The 14671-nt window shown below is 39.7% G+C and overlaps 1 protein-coding gene across 3 annotated transcripts in view; it reads left to right on the forward strand.

Annotated features, from left to right (window-relative positions):
• GUCY1B1 (guanylate cyclase 1 soluble subunit beta 1) overlaps nucleotides 1–14671 on the forward strand; it is a 47389-nt gene that overhangs the window by 9291 nt on the left and 23427 nt on the right. For 2 of the 3 annotated variants that reach the window (XM_065878336.1, XM_065878339.1), the window contains 2 exons: nucleotides 4279–4379; nucleotides 5907–6025. In XM_065878336.1, the coding sequence (XP_065734408.1) occupies nucleotides 4279–4379; nucleotides 5907–6025 (220 nt within the window). Of the gene's footprint in view, nucleotides 1–2329; nucleotides 2347–4278; nucleotides 4380–5906; nucleotides 6026–14671 lie in introns of those variants that run through there. The other variant, XM_065878338.1, reaches the window with a different exon arrangement.

Below are 14671 nucleotides of genomic sequence, written 5' to 3' on the forward strand. Positions count from 1 at the left end.
CCGAAACATTTGACAACAAAGAGTCTGAACGAACCTAAGTTTACCTCAAAGTTAGAAGAAGCAGTGTTGAGAATTGAGAGACACCCACTCAGAATGTCTACTGGCTTCAATGGCCATATTGCCAGAAATTAATTCTTGGGGTATGGCTGCTTTGGCTCTGTAAATTCTCCTGTTCAGCGTAATGGAGCAGACCAGTTGTCCGTAAGTGTTTGCAGTATCTCCAGTTAGCTTTTACCCTGAAAAGGGAAGAATCTGAAGAATGGGCTGCAGAAAGACGTGCGTTGGGTCCAGAGAGACAAGGTCCCAGAGGTAAAAGTGTTGCCTCTGGACCCTTTGCTGAGAGGTAGCTTCAGGAAGCCTCTTGTGGTCACTGCTTAACCTTGCATACTGCCCCTCCTCCGCTGCCCTCCCCTCACCCGTTTATCCTGATCTCCTTTCTTTTGTAGCATTTATCACCTCGTAATAAATTATAAAACGTGCATATATATTATGTAAACATAATATATAAATATGATAATACATGAATATAATGATACATGCTTGTTGTTTGTTTCCATCTGCTGAAATGTAAAGCTCTTTGAAGGCAAGGAATCTTCATCTGTTTCGTTCATTCATATATTAAAAGTGCTCAGAAAGGGCTTGGAGCATAATAGGTGCTCAGTTATTTGTGGCAAGACTCATCCCCCAGGGGGAAAAGGACCCAAAGGGCGACCCAGAGTTCCCAAAGATTTCTAAGACAAATGTAAATAAGGAATTCTAATCATTTTGAATAATTTATTGGAATTCAGTGTGAGATTTTTGAGAAGACGATTATTTCCTTTCATGTACTGCGGTTTAATTTATATCTCAGCCTCCCTCCTGGGAGCATGTTGGGCTGATTATTCCAGGAAGTAAAGCTTAAAAGATACGGGCGCTTGTTTTATTAAAGCAAGAGAAAGAAAAGAGGGAATGCATTGACTCATGGTTAGGGGATTTCTAGGGAAATGGCCATTTCTCTATTTTGTGCAGAAGAACTTTGTATTCTGTTTAACGGTTATGAACTGGTGACTGTTTCTGAGAAACTGAGTTCATTACAAAAACTTACGTCATCTGATTTATCTCAGTTGGAAGAAAAAGAATAGGGCATAGTGAGAGCATGAGTTAATTTGTCCTTTATTATGTATTTAATTAAAATTTATTTATATTTTATTAGAATGCCCTAAATCAGAGGCTTCAAAATTCCAATCTGTAGACCAATGCTGTTTCATAATAAAATGTCAGTGACAAAATGAGAAAAATTAGACTCTCCATATCCTGCAAATCAGTAATTTCTTTTCTAGGAATTTATTCTAGAATAAATTAGAATTTAATTTAATTCTACATCTAGAATTTTTACATACAAGTATAAATAATGCTACAAAGATATTCATCACAACATTTTGTTTGGACTTGTGAAAAAATAAAAGGAATTTAATATCTACTAAAACCTCAATGTGCCTAAGGAATGCAATTTTATGTAGTCAAGGTATAGAAAGGTATATGTATTGTCATGAAAAGACGTCCATCAAACAGTTAAGTCACTAAAGGAGGTTTTAAAGCATTATGATCTGGTGTGTGTTATATACGCAATTATTTTCAAGCGTAAGCAACCTGAATGTAATACCAGCGGTGGTTGTCTCAGGGTAGTGGAGGATTGTTCTAAATTTTTCATTTCATATACTTTATATTTTTATACAGTTAGAAACTAGAATGTGTAAGTTACACAATAGCGTTTATCAAAAGATAAGTAATTGTTTTTACATTCTGTTTTCATAATTTGGGGATGTTTCACTGACTTTTGGTATTAAAAAGACTTGCAGTTTTGAAGATGTGTTCCTTTCACTTAACAGCAGCGTATGTTCAGCCAAAGGGAGAGTTTCACAGCTTGTATGTAGCTCTTTGATTTTAGACATGGCAAGCACTGCGGTCATCAGTTATGTATATCAGTTATATACATAAAATGCTTCAGCGGCTTAACACGCTTTTGCACTCTTCATCTCACTACAGCTGCGGAAGGTGGGTTATATTATTGCTCCCATTGTAGAAGAGAGGGTTTTAGAAAAAAAAATTATTGAAGTATATATAGTTGATTTACAATGTTAATTTCTGCTGTACAGCAAAGAGATTCAGTTATACACATACATACATTCTTTTTCCTATTATTTTCCATTACGGTTGATCACAGGATATTGAGTATAGTTCCCTGAGCTCTACAGCAGGACCTTGTTGTTTATTCATTCTCTATATAATAGTTTACATCTGCTAACCCCAAACTCTCAATCCTTCTTTCCGCCAAGAGAGAGGGGTTTTAATGCTCACATGCTTTATGTGATTTGTCCAGGTTCATTCGACTAGGAAATCCTGGGCTCTGAAATTCATGTCTTCGTGCCCACCAAAATCATGCTTTCCCCCCCACGTGCACTGTTGCGCGTAACCGCAGGCAAATAATTGGACTGCTCGGAAGAACGCGGGGTGTTTGAAGAAATGTCCATCCTCCCTGGACCCAAGCTGTGCTACCATTTGGAGCAGACACTGGTGTCACAGCCACGGGTGGCCGCTGTGGCAGCCCCACTTTCGAGGGGCAGAAGGCGGGAGGCTGCCAGGCGGTGCGGAGGACCCCCCCCCGCGATGTGGTGAAACGTCACCCAGTTACGTTCTCCCCGAGCCGCCCGTTTTTGTGCATCTCATGTGGACAGGGTGTCTGGGACCTCGGCTGCGCTCTTCCAGGGCAGGCAGTGTTTTGAACGATGGATTTCTCCTCCCGTTTAGACACTAGTTTGAGAAAAACAAGCTAAATCCCATCAAAATGAATATATAACCATGACCGCTATTTAACTGGCAACTGTGATTTCCTGTCACTAATCCTGCGTGTATTTTGAGTTACTGCACTTAACACGCTGAGGATGTGGTGGACGATGCTACCTGTCCACCGGGCACCTCAAACTTCACGTGTTTAATACAGAGCTCCGGGCCTTACCCCTTGGTCCACGGCCAGCCGTCTGTCCCAGTTGAGCCTCTGGTGGCAATATCCTTCCGGCTGCTCCGGCCAAAACTTCAGTGTCATCCTTGTGTCCTTCCCTTCTCTCACGTCCTGCGTCCGTTTCATCAGCGAGCCACGTGGAACCTTCTTGTACACCGGGATCTGGGCCACTTCCCTCCCTCCACTGCTTTCACCCCGACTCAGGTCACGGGCCTTTCTCGCCTGAATGTCCCGGTGGCCTCTAACCTGGTCTCCTTGCTGTGGCCTTGCTTTGCTGTGGCCTTGCTCTGTCTTTGCTCTGACCTTGCTGTGACATTGCTCTGTCCCTGCTGTGTCCTCTCTTTGTCCTTGCTGTGACCTTGCTTTGTCCTTGCTGTGGCATTGCTATGACCTTGCTATGCCTTTGCTGTGTCCTCTCCTTGTCCTTGCTCTGATGTTGCTCTGTCCTTGCTGTGACCTTGCTATGACCTTTCTGTCTTTGTCCTTGCTCTGACCTTGTTGTCACCTTGCTGTGACCTTGCTCCATCCTATATGCCTTCCATCCATGCTCAGTGCAGCCCCAGGATCCGTCCCCTCACTGAAGCTTCTGCTCCTCCTCCAAGGCCCTGGGCTGCCCCTGCCAGCGCTCTCACCTACTCTTCCCCCGTCCGGGGCTCCCAGGCTGCTCAGGGCTCCCTGCAGAGATGCTTCGCATTTGACTCCATTGCCAGCTTCTCAGTGATGCTCCCAGCTGTCGTACTTGAGTCCCTTACCCCCTTGCCCAGCTTTACTTTTCTCCAAACTACTTGCCATTATTATGTGTGTGTGTGTGTGTGTGTGTGTGTGTGTGTATGTATGTATATCTTAGTTCTATCTTAGTTTTATGCCCTTCTGTCTCCCCTCCTAGAATACATTTGTTTCAAGAGGTTGGTACTCTCTCCTACTAAAGGCTGTATCCCTAGTGCCTCTAACTGTGCCTGGCACATAGAGGGACTCAACACATATTTGCTGCCTATTAATTTCACCAAAAGTTATTTCGTGAGCATATTTAATATCAGGTATGGTATTGGGCATTAGAGTACTGTACAAATGTTAACCTTGTTAAAACATACTTAAATATATCATTTTTAATTTGGGGAGGGGGATGTGAAGTAAGATCTTTGCAATCACGAGACTTTTAGGTACCTGTCACTGATTTAACCAAATTTGCCAAAAGTAAATTTTGTTCCAGATATGCAGCCATTTCTTATATGATCATTGTAGCTGTTCTTTTATTTGTCTGTCTTCTTTTTGTTTTCTAGAAGAGAGGCACAGTTAGATGAAGAAGGGCAGTTTCTTGTCCGAATAATATACGAAGATTCTAAAACATATGATCTGGTTGCTGCCGCAAGCAAAGTCCTCAGTAAGTTACATGTGACTCTCCTTCTTTGGCTAAAGCCACCGTAGACGTCCAAAGGCATGCGTGGCCCAAGGTTGCGGTGTGAGCTGCTCAGGACGCGTGCTGCCCAGCCCCGCTGGGGCACAGTCACGTGTAATGTTAGCCTCAGGCCACACTGAGTCCCACTGCTCTTTTTACAGACTCTTTAGAGAAGAGAGGAGCTCTCTGCCCCTCCCCACAAAAAGCCATGTGTTGAGGAAGGAAAAAAAGTATTGATACTTAATGTAATAAGTTAATAACATGATAATAATTTAATGTTGCCATGTCAACAGCACAGTAATTTCAAAAGTGTAGAATAAAGAAAATATCTCCAGATCTCTTTTGTAATCACAGGTTTTGTTAGGTATTGGTAAAAGAAACAAGAAACTGAGGTCTGCATCAGGCAAAACTCATGCAAGGAAGGCAAAGTCCAAAAAAAAAAACTTCATGGGAAAAATGTTCTCAGAGTAGTGTCTCGCATTCTCATGGCACTTAATTTACAGCTAGGCTACAGGTTGGATAGACTAGATGGATGGGTTTTGTCTTTGTCAAATACAGCTAGAAGAGCAAGTGCTATACCTTTTGCAGGATACAAGAATTACCAAAAAAAAAAGTATGGTAAATTGTTAATAATAATAAGAAAAATACCTTGCCTTATTGGTAATCAAAATTGACACAAATGTGAAATCGTTTTTATACAAATTTGGCAATTAAAAAAAATATCTAGTGTAGTCAAGGGTAGAGTTAAAGAGGAAATGGTGCACATTTAAAATCTGTTGGTAAGATAAGAGTTTTTTCCGAGAATAATTTTGCATCATCAGTCAAAATCTTTTAAAAAACGTTCAAATCCTTTAGCAATTTTTCTTAAAGAAATGATTAGATTTATTAACATTAAGATTTATGGGTGTTTTCATTTCAGAGTTACTTACATTATCAAAAATTGGAAAAGCCTACATTTTGAACAAGCAGGCATTGGTGAAATAAATTGTTGCATATCTGTGTTGGATAAAATAGTGACTAAAATTGATATTAAGAAAAAATTTTAAATTTTAGGAAATATTAATAATTGGATATTAAGAAAAACACAGGGTCTTAGGGTACATACTGTATGCAACCGAGTTACTAAATATGGATATTTATATAAGGAAAAATAATTTTGCACCACGATATTATCATGTTCATTCTTGATGATTTTCAAGATCCTTCTGTAGTTTTTAGAAAAAGTAGGTTATACCTTAAGTATAAGTTTAAAAAAGCTCAAAATTTTGTCACGCAAGCTGAGAAACTGCTTTGCTTTAAGTACAAACTTACCCTGTTAACACGTCAATACGCCGTCTTCTCAGATTTCATTGTATTTTCCTGGCCAGATGTTTTTCCTGTGATCTGTTCACTCTGCACAGAAATTGAGGATATTTAACATTTTTTATTATGCACTTGTCTTCATTCCTCCCACTAACAATTTTCCATCTCTAATATATTTTCTTTCTGTTGCCTCTCAAATCTACAAACTAGATCTCAATGCTGGAGAAATCCTCCAAATGTTTGGGAAGATGTTTTTCGTCTTTTGTCAAGAATCTGGTTATGACACAATCCTGCGTGTGCTGGGATCTAATGTCAGAGAATTTCTGCAGGTGAGCAGTTTGAGGTCCTGGAGCTAAAAGTTCTGAGGTTTTGATTTTCCAATGTAGGCTCTAGAATCCTTTTATTCAGCCAGCTGGATGAGTGTCTAACTGCTGAAATGGAATCATAGTGACATTTTCCCTAATTCCCGTAAAATAATAGTTATTGGATGGTCTTGAATACATTTTAGCATCTTTCCTTCATATTTTTTCTTTAATTTTTGGTACTGATGCTGAATACTCAAGTTGTAAAGTAGTGGTCTCTGAAAGACTCAACATGTTGTGATCTTTGCAGCTGCCTCTTTAAAAAGAGTTCTTGGTGCTAGGAGCTGTGGTTTTATGTACATAACGTGGGCTTACTTTCTGCTTGCAAGGCACTCCGAGTTTGCATAGCGTAATTAAAGAGTGTATCAGTATCTGTGATGTTCTACCTGAAGCTCGCTGCTTCGGAGAATGCACCTGCCGCCGAAACAGATTTGAGAATCATTGCTGCCGGTTACATATTAGTGAATCTCCTCTGGAGAGGAAAATAGGAAACCGTCCAAAGGCAGTCTCAGGTGAAGTCAAAGGTAAATAATGACGTCAAAGGCCTTTGTCTTCTGGTTAAAATTACCTTATTTTTTTTTTTATTATTATACTAGCAAATGACACATTAGGTGGGAGACTATTTTGGGACTGACTGTCCTATTTTAAGCGCAGGCATTTGTGAGACCCTCTTCTTGAAATGTGTTAACATTGAATGTTATGTGGTTGTTTGTAAAGGGTATTTCTAAACTGGCCGCTGAAAGCAGCCAGGTCTTGCTGGAAAATGATGTCAGTGCAATACTAGCTGAACCGGAGCCCAGTCTGGGGGGAATGTAAACCACTTGCAGTCCAGCTGCATTATTGATTTAACAGCCAAAATAAGAACTGTAGTGTTTAATCAAAATGTTGGTGGTTTACATAGTGACATTTTTCTTATAAACTAAAAACAGCCTTAAATCAAGACGGAAACTGGTTTGTGGTCCCTGCCATGGATTTACGAAACTACTGGTGTCCAAAAAAGCTGCCACTTCCAAAGGAAGTAGCTGCCAGGAGATACTTAAATGAACCTTTAACAGGTTGTATCTAAATGGATTACTTTACATGGATTAAAGTTTGAGATGTACAGGTATTTTGGCATTTGGGGGTTTTGAATACATTTCCATTTTTAATACTTCTGTTGACTGCCGTCACCTCAGCTAAGTTTCAGTTGCAGTTCCTCTCCCTTAATTTTAACATTGTCAGTGGCCACATCTGTGTCAACAAACGGTTTACTTTTTTTTTTTTTTTTTTTTTTACCCTTTACTCATTGTGACCGACTGCTAGGTGTGTAGTGGGACAGCAGAGGATGGGCAGCTCCGGAGGTTTCTCCTGTTCTAGAGCTGCCCTGCCCGGCAGGATGGTCTCCACGTGAACGCTCAGCCTGTGAAACGTGCTCTGGGTAAAACACACACCAGGCTTCGAAAAGAATGCAAATAGCTCCTACCTAGTTGATGTTGATTACATGGTGAAATGGTAAAATACTGGAAATGCTGAGTTATATAAAAATGTATCATTGACGTTTATTTCACGCAGCTCTTTTTCCTTTTTTAAACATGGCCACTAGAAAATTTAACATGACCTGAAGACTAATATTTGTGACTTGCCTTAATGGCTGTTAATGCCTTTTACTTTCCCTGGGCAGCATTATTTTAAATAGTCCTGAGTCTGTTTTCCTCAAAGTCAATAGGCATTTTAGTTAATATACCTTTAAACTACACACGATTTTATTTTATTTTTTTCTTTCAGTGCCAGTGTGAACAATGAGGAAACTGGAAAGTTAGAGTACTGTAAAGTTTTCATCAGTATTGTCTATTTTTGATTGAATTGTTTTTTTTTCCTGGTTTTGAAATTAATATCTTAATGGCAAATTGGCTACATTAACATACTGCTTTCCTTAAAAGTAGATATTTGTGTTATGAGTAGGTTAATTACAAACAAATTAAATGGACCATTTTTCTGTAAGACTGACTATGAAATAAAGCAACTGATTTTCTTAAATTGTTTTAAGATCCTAGCTTGCATTTAAAAATTGACGTTTTTCATTACATAAAATAATAAAACGTTCTTCATGGTAGACTTTAAAGAGTTAGATAAACTGGGCCTTATTCTAAGGATCGTTAAAAGATTATTTTTGTCCTTCACCACCTGACTTTACACAGTCACTAAATCCTTAGACTCTACGTCGTAAGTACTGAATTTTCAGAATCCTACCACTTTTCTTCATTTCCCTACCCTTCCGTGGGACAGTCTGCCATTATCTACAGTGACGGATCGGTTTCCCCATCTCTCTGCATGACCCCTCCAGCTCCTCTCCATTCTGTAACTAGTGACTTTTCTGAAATGCACATAAACCTCCTCCCATCAGTTACTTGCTTAAACCCTTCAGTGATTCCCAATTGCTCACTGGAAATGTAAAAAGCAACTAAAATAATTGAAACTACTCACATCCCTGTCTATCTCTCCTCTTACGCTCCCCCAGCCCAGCCAAACAGGACTTCTTCCAGAACGTTTTTTGTTTTTTTTTTTTTTTTTTAAACTTGCTCTCTCTGTCCTCTGCGCTTTTGCACCTGCTCTTCCCTTTGTCTGCAACACTGTTCCTGCTCCTTTTCAGCTGGACCTGTCCTCTTCATCCTGCTGGTCAAATTACTTCTTCCAGGAAGGCTCCCCTCCTCTCTCCTGGCTCTACCCTGTTTGAATCAGGGAACTGACATTTCTCATGTTTTCACAGTACATCTATTTCCTCACCCATAGGAGGTCTCGCACCGTAGATCATTTCCTGTTTGGGGCTGGAATGTAAATGCCATGAGGCCAGAGGTCATGTGTAGTCTCTTAATGATGGTATCATCACAGACTTTATCTGGGAATGAAAGAACATTTTTTAAAATGAATATTTGATGTTTATACAAAAATAGGAAGCAAATACCCCAATAGCTCAAGATTAATTTTTTTTTAAGAATAATAAAAATCCATTTTGAGTGAGGCTATATAACTTTGTTTAGAGATTGATTATAGATTGAAATATAGTCTAGACCAATTTCTTCTTCATGCGGGCGTGGCATATTACTGTTTATTCATTAACATACAAGTGACATTACTTGTATTTATTGAAACTTTTAAAATGTTTGTCCTAATATTTCCATCAGAGGCTCTCAGGCAACAAGAAAATAGCTACTGAGATTGTACCACGGTAGACCACTGGCCATGCGTCAGGCTGGGTTCCTTCATCCACTCCCATCCTTCTGAGGAGGGCTTCCTTGGGGGGTGTCTCTCCCGGCCTCTCAGTGGGATACATTATTAACAGCAACTCCCTATTAAATATACATATTTTTGCTTTTCTTGAAATAATTTTTAAGTTTTCTGAGTACCAGGCACAGCGTATAACAGGCAATCAATAAAGAGTCTTCAAATGGTAGAATTAGTTAATTCTGAGTTCTTTGTGTATACTTTTTATTTGGCCCAGGCTGTATTGTCCAGATAATACCTCTGTTCCTTTATGCACATTTTATACTCAAGGAGATGCTGTATAGATAGTATCTGTAGTTTAGTTCCGGAAAAATGTTTGTTTCTCTCGTGGATTTTGTCATTTCCTTTGATTAGTGAACTTTAACAGTTTACCAGCTTGAATAGTGGACAGTTCTCCTTTGAAGGGCTTGGCTGCCATAGCAAATCCCCGGCTCTGAATAGTGGACAGTTCTCCTTTGAAGGGCTTGGCTGCCAATAGCAAATTCCCAGCTCTACTTACACACTCTCCCTTGCATTTTCAAAGTCATTTTAAGAATTTTTACATCATGCCTATTTTTAGTCTACCTCAAGACTTTCACAGAAAGAGCTACACATCTTAAATGGATAATGTAATAAAATACAGGTTTTAGAGGAAACTTTTATCACACAATTTGGAATTGATTTTTGTTAAATGTCCTATGAAACCATCAGTTTGTGGACTATTGATAAAAGTAGATAGCCCTTGCAATTAATTATTATCCTTTTGCTGATTTAGCAACCGAAAACATGATTTATCAAAAACAGTTAAACAAGGGACTTCCCTGGCGGTCCGGTGGTTAAGACTTTGTGCTCCCAATGCCGGGGGTACAGGGGGTTCGATCCCTGGTCAGGGAACTAAGATCCCACATGTGGTGTGGCCAATAAAATAAAATAAAATAATAAGTAGAGAAGAAAAAAAGATAAACAAGAATAGGAAGACATTTTGATTTAGATTTTTGGATTTTACACATTTTATCTGGATTTATTGTCTTAAAGGTAAGACTATATTTCAGCAAGAACCTTTTCTCTATTCTGCCACTTCCTTATTCTCAACTTAGGAATAAAGTGTGGTTTCATGCTGCTGCTGTAGTAAACTTCTATCGGAAGCTTCTAGTGTATTGATTAAAAGAATGCAGAGAACAGATGGGATTTGAAAGCTCCATAAAACACACAGCTGGTAAGGAATGTCCAGTCCGATGGTATTCCCAGCCTGAGCCACGCTCCCCTTTACTTTCTGATGCCCTGTTGCGTTGCTGCAGATTGTCTCTTCCCCAGCTAGCCACACTACTGTCTCCCATCTCACATGCTCTCCTGCAGTGTGGTTGTGCCTCTCCCCCATGAGAGGGTGGAGTCCCCTTCCCATGGGTCTGGGTTGGCTTTAGTGATTATTTGGCCAGTAGAATATGGCAGAAGTAACATTCTGATACTTACTTCCTAGGCTAGTTCATAAGAACTCTTGAAGCTCCCATCTGAGTATCTGGGAGCATTTGCTCTTGGAAGGTTCCCTGTAGGAACCCAGCCCGTGACACGAGACGCCCAAGCCACAGGAGGGGCCTGTGCAGGCCCTCGGACAGCGCTGCTGGCTGCGCTCTCAGCTGTTACGATGAGTCCGTCCCAGCCTCTGTCTCACTCCAACCCGAGGACTTCCCACCTGAGTCCAGACAGCCCACAAAACCATGAGAAATAATATTAGCATGTTAAGCCAATAAGTTTGGGGTGCTTTGATATGCAGCGGTGGATAATTGGGACAGCACTGTGTGTGTTGTTTTTCCTTTTATGTTTTGTGTCTGTGTTAGTGTGTGTGTGTACATGTGTACCTGTATTTACGGATGGATGAATAGAGCTTTGAGTTGTCCATGTTTGAAGAGATGAGATGGTATACGACCTCTGGGTCTGTAACCCAAGTCAGTCCACACAGCAGGGCTACTGATTCATTTCCGGTGGTGTCTTGTTATTTATTATGTTATATATTTTTTACTTCCCCAGTAATTTTACAGAGGTAAAATGAAACCTAAATGAGCGTGGGAAGCTGACTATTGAAAAATAAAGGAGCAATTTGCAGTCTTAGAGACCAGTCAGGATTTAAATTATGAGCCTGCTTAAATATGCATAGGAATCTCAGTGGAATAAACAAACAAATATTCTGTCATTGTTCACTGGAAACGCTGGCTTCTTCCACTACTTTGGGTTTGGTGGCGTTTTCACTTACTTTCCCGGTTCGTAGACCTAAGAGTCTTCTGCCAGGGCCTTTGTTCAGCCTGCAACGGGATCTTCTTCAATCTGTGTCGGCTCCAGGGTTTGGCTTCTAAAAGACTACACTGTAATTTGGCCAGCCCGCCAGGAGCCATCTGGGGTTGATGGCTGATCTGAAAGTCTTACATGTTTGTGCAAAGTGTTATTTCGGGAAATGGGATTTTTCCTGAACAGCTGTGAAATTCTAATATTTCCCTAAATTATTTATAATGTTTCTTAGAAAAAAATGCACCGTTCATTTTATTTTTAACTTTTGAATTTCAAGAAGAGCTTTTCTCAAAGTCCCAAGCACCAATTTCTATAACCTGTGTCTACCTGAAAAAAAAAAAAACGCACAATGTAAGAGCCATGAGTTGAGTTGATTTGGTGTCTTGCTGAGGACTGTAGCCAGGGACACAGCCTCTCGGGTGACTCTGAGAAACCGTGGCACAGATGGAAGGGGCAGGTCAGTGTGTATGTGGTGTTGGTGAAGGGGTATGTGTAGTCAGGCGCACGTCTCGGTACCAGGCGTCTGCTGGCCACCAGGAGCAGGGATCTTAGTTAATGGCTTTAGTGCTCTTCTGAGTGGTGGAAGATGCAAGAATCCAGGCTCCTCAGAATTTCCTAACTACCTGAGAGCCTGTTCTGACATTTTTTTCATCCCTGATCTTCACTCTGAATTCTCTCCTGGGTGTATTGAAGGTCAGCAACTGCAGGGGCTCAATGACTAAATTCTTGTAGAACCAGGCGAGGAGTGACATCCCTTAGTTGGCATCTGCAGTTTTAAAGTTGACATGCTAGAACTCTTGAAGGAAGATAATATTTTAGAATTCTAAGAATTTTTTCTTTGAATAACTCGTATATATTTTCACAATTTTACAAGGTATTGATTGTCAGAAGTTGTATATGAACGAGATTTTTTTAAACATGAATTTAAAGGCAGTATTATAATAAGTGAAATAGCTTACACACGTAATTCTATGACTTTGCCTTTTTTTTTTAAATTAAATTTTCTCTTGAGAGGATGGTAACGATAACTATAAGTAGTTTTAAAAATATCACCATTTAAATATTTTTAGTGACTCTGGTACAATTTCTTTTTAAATAAGGCCTTACATTATTTCTTTTAAAAAAGATTCCCTGTAGCTTTTCGGTTGGAAGGCTGTTTCTCAAGGAGCAGCTTTAAGTAGAAAAGGCACAAAAGTATCATTAAACGTTGCCCCTTACTTGCTGTGAGCTCGTGCTACTCACGCCCGGACCTGCCGCTTCCCGGTATGTAGGGGTGACTTTTCCACTTCCGGACCTACCGCTTCCCGGTATGTAGGGGTGACTTTCCCACTTCATCTGCGTCTTGCACATTTCCGTTTTTCACATTCAGATTCTAACATAACATCTTTCTTCTGAAACTTAAAATGCTTTTCAAATTGCACGACTCTCACAAGTAAATATTGGTCTTGCTTTTCAGAAGTGTGAGGAATAGAAAGAAAGGAAATGCTGTCCCTCATCCTCTTTCCTTAAAAACAGGGAGGTTTGCAGTGACTGAGTTTTAAGATTCTTTCCAGCTCTAGACTGCAGTAATGCTCTCAAGTAACACAGACAGCTCCCTTCTCCCCATCCCCTAGAATAAGGATTCTTTTTTTCTTTTAGTTAATTGATTTTTTTGGCCATGCTACTCTGGCTCTGTGTTTGCGGGGTCTCAGCTCCCCGACCACGGATTGAACCCAGGCCACAGCAGTGAAAGCCTGGAATCCTAACTACCAGCCCGCCAGGGACCTCCCTAGAATAAGGATTCTTGAATGCTGAAAAATCTCTCTCTCTCTCTCTCTCTCTCTCTCAACACTTTCAAGGCAGGGTCTTACTACACCCATTTATGTGCATCATTTAGGAATTTTTAATTAGATGCCCTGGAAACAGGGGAATGAGGTAGTTAATTCCCGGAAAACTTTGCCTCTGTAAGTATGTATAAGCTTATTTGTGCCATGCATATTACAAAGAGAAATTTTGCATTTAATTTGAAGCATTCCAAGATCTTTAAAAATATGGAACTTCAAAGTAATATTTCTCAAAGGATTAATAAATTCTCTTGGTCCTAAATCTGTGGGGTGTACTAAATCCCAGGACGCCAGCACTAGTTTTTTCTTCTGTAAATGATAAAGGCTGGAGGACTTAGAAGTAGCAGAATTCCTGAGAAACAGTACATTCATCTTGCTTGTAGAGAAAGCAGTAAAATGATACCAGGACATTCAGAGAAATGAAATGGAAACCTCAGACCAACCTTTTGCATCTTGAGGCAAAGTAGATGAATGAACCTGCTCTCTGTTCCTTTCCTGTTTCCTAGCATCATAAAGCTAAGGAGAATGACATGAAAGCGTATTTGAGGTTTGCTTTACTGTTTCCTGGGAATCTACTTGTGCTGAAATACATGCATTTATATTTTTTTCTTTCTCTTATTTGTGTACTTCTTTGTAACTAGCCATTCAGCTCTTTTCTTTGTGTAGCCACCTCCATGGGTATATTTAGAAATAAAACAAAACCAGTTTTAATTGAAACTCATTTTCCAAAATATATTGCTACAACCATGTGGACGAATAATTAGCTTTGTATAGATGGTGTTATAAAATGTAGACAGACAAGGTTTTTCTCTTGGCTATTTTGAGTATCTTCGTTGTGGCCTTTGAGGTTCCTGCAAACAATTATAGTCTGTGAAGAAAGTACATTTTTAGCAGTACAGATGTACTCAGTTGAAAATAATTTAATATATAATCATGAATTCCATTTCTCATAATAGACAGGCAGTGGTAATCACTTCAATTTTGAGAGAGTAAGACCCAGTAAGGGAAACTGTAACTAAAGAAATCCCAGGAGTACTTTTTATGGTTAGATACTACCTAAAGAAAATCAATATTACATTAAGTAGTGTTAAATCTTTTATGCTCCAGGAAAGCACTTTAGTTGTCTAATTAATAGCAAACTCGACAAAACAGTCAATCCCTGGAGAGTTGGTTACCACAGAGACTTATTAAAAGATTGACATGACCTCGTGTCTTGATTTCCCACTTGCTTTGAATTGATAAATTTAAGCAACATTTTATTATTAATACT

Source organism: Phocoena phocoena, chromosome 5 (genome assembly GCF_963924675.1).
Source record: "Phocoena phocoena chromosome 5, mPhoPho1.1, whole genome shotgun sequence".
NCBI classification, from domain to species: Eukaryota; Metazoa; Chordata; class Mammalia; order Artiodactyla; family Phocoenidae; genus Phocoena; species Phocoena phocoena.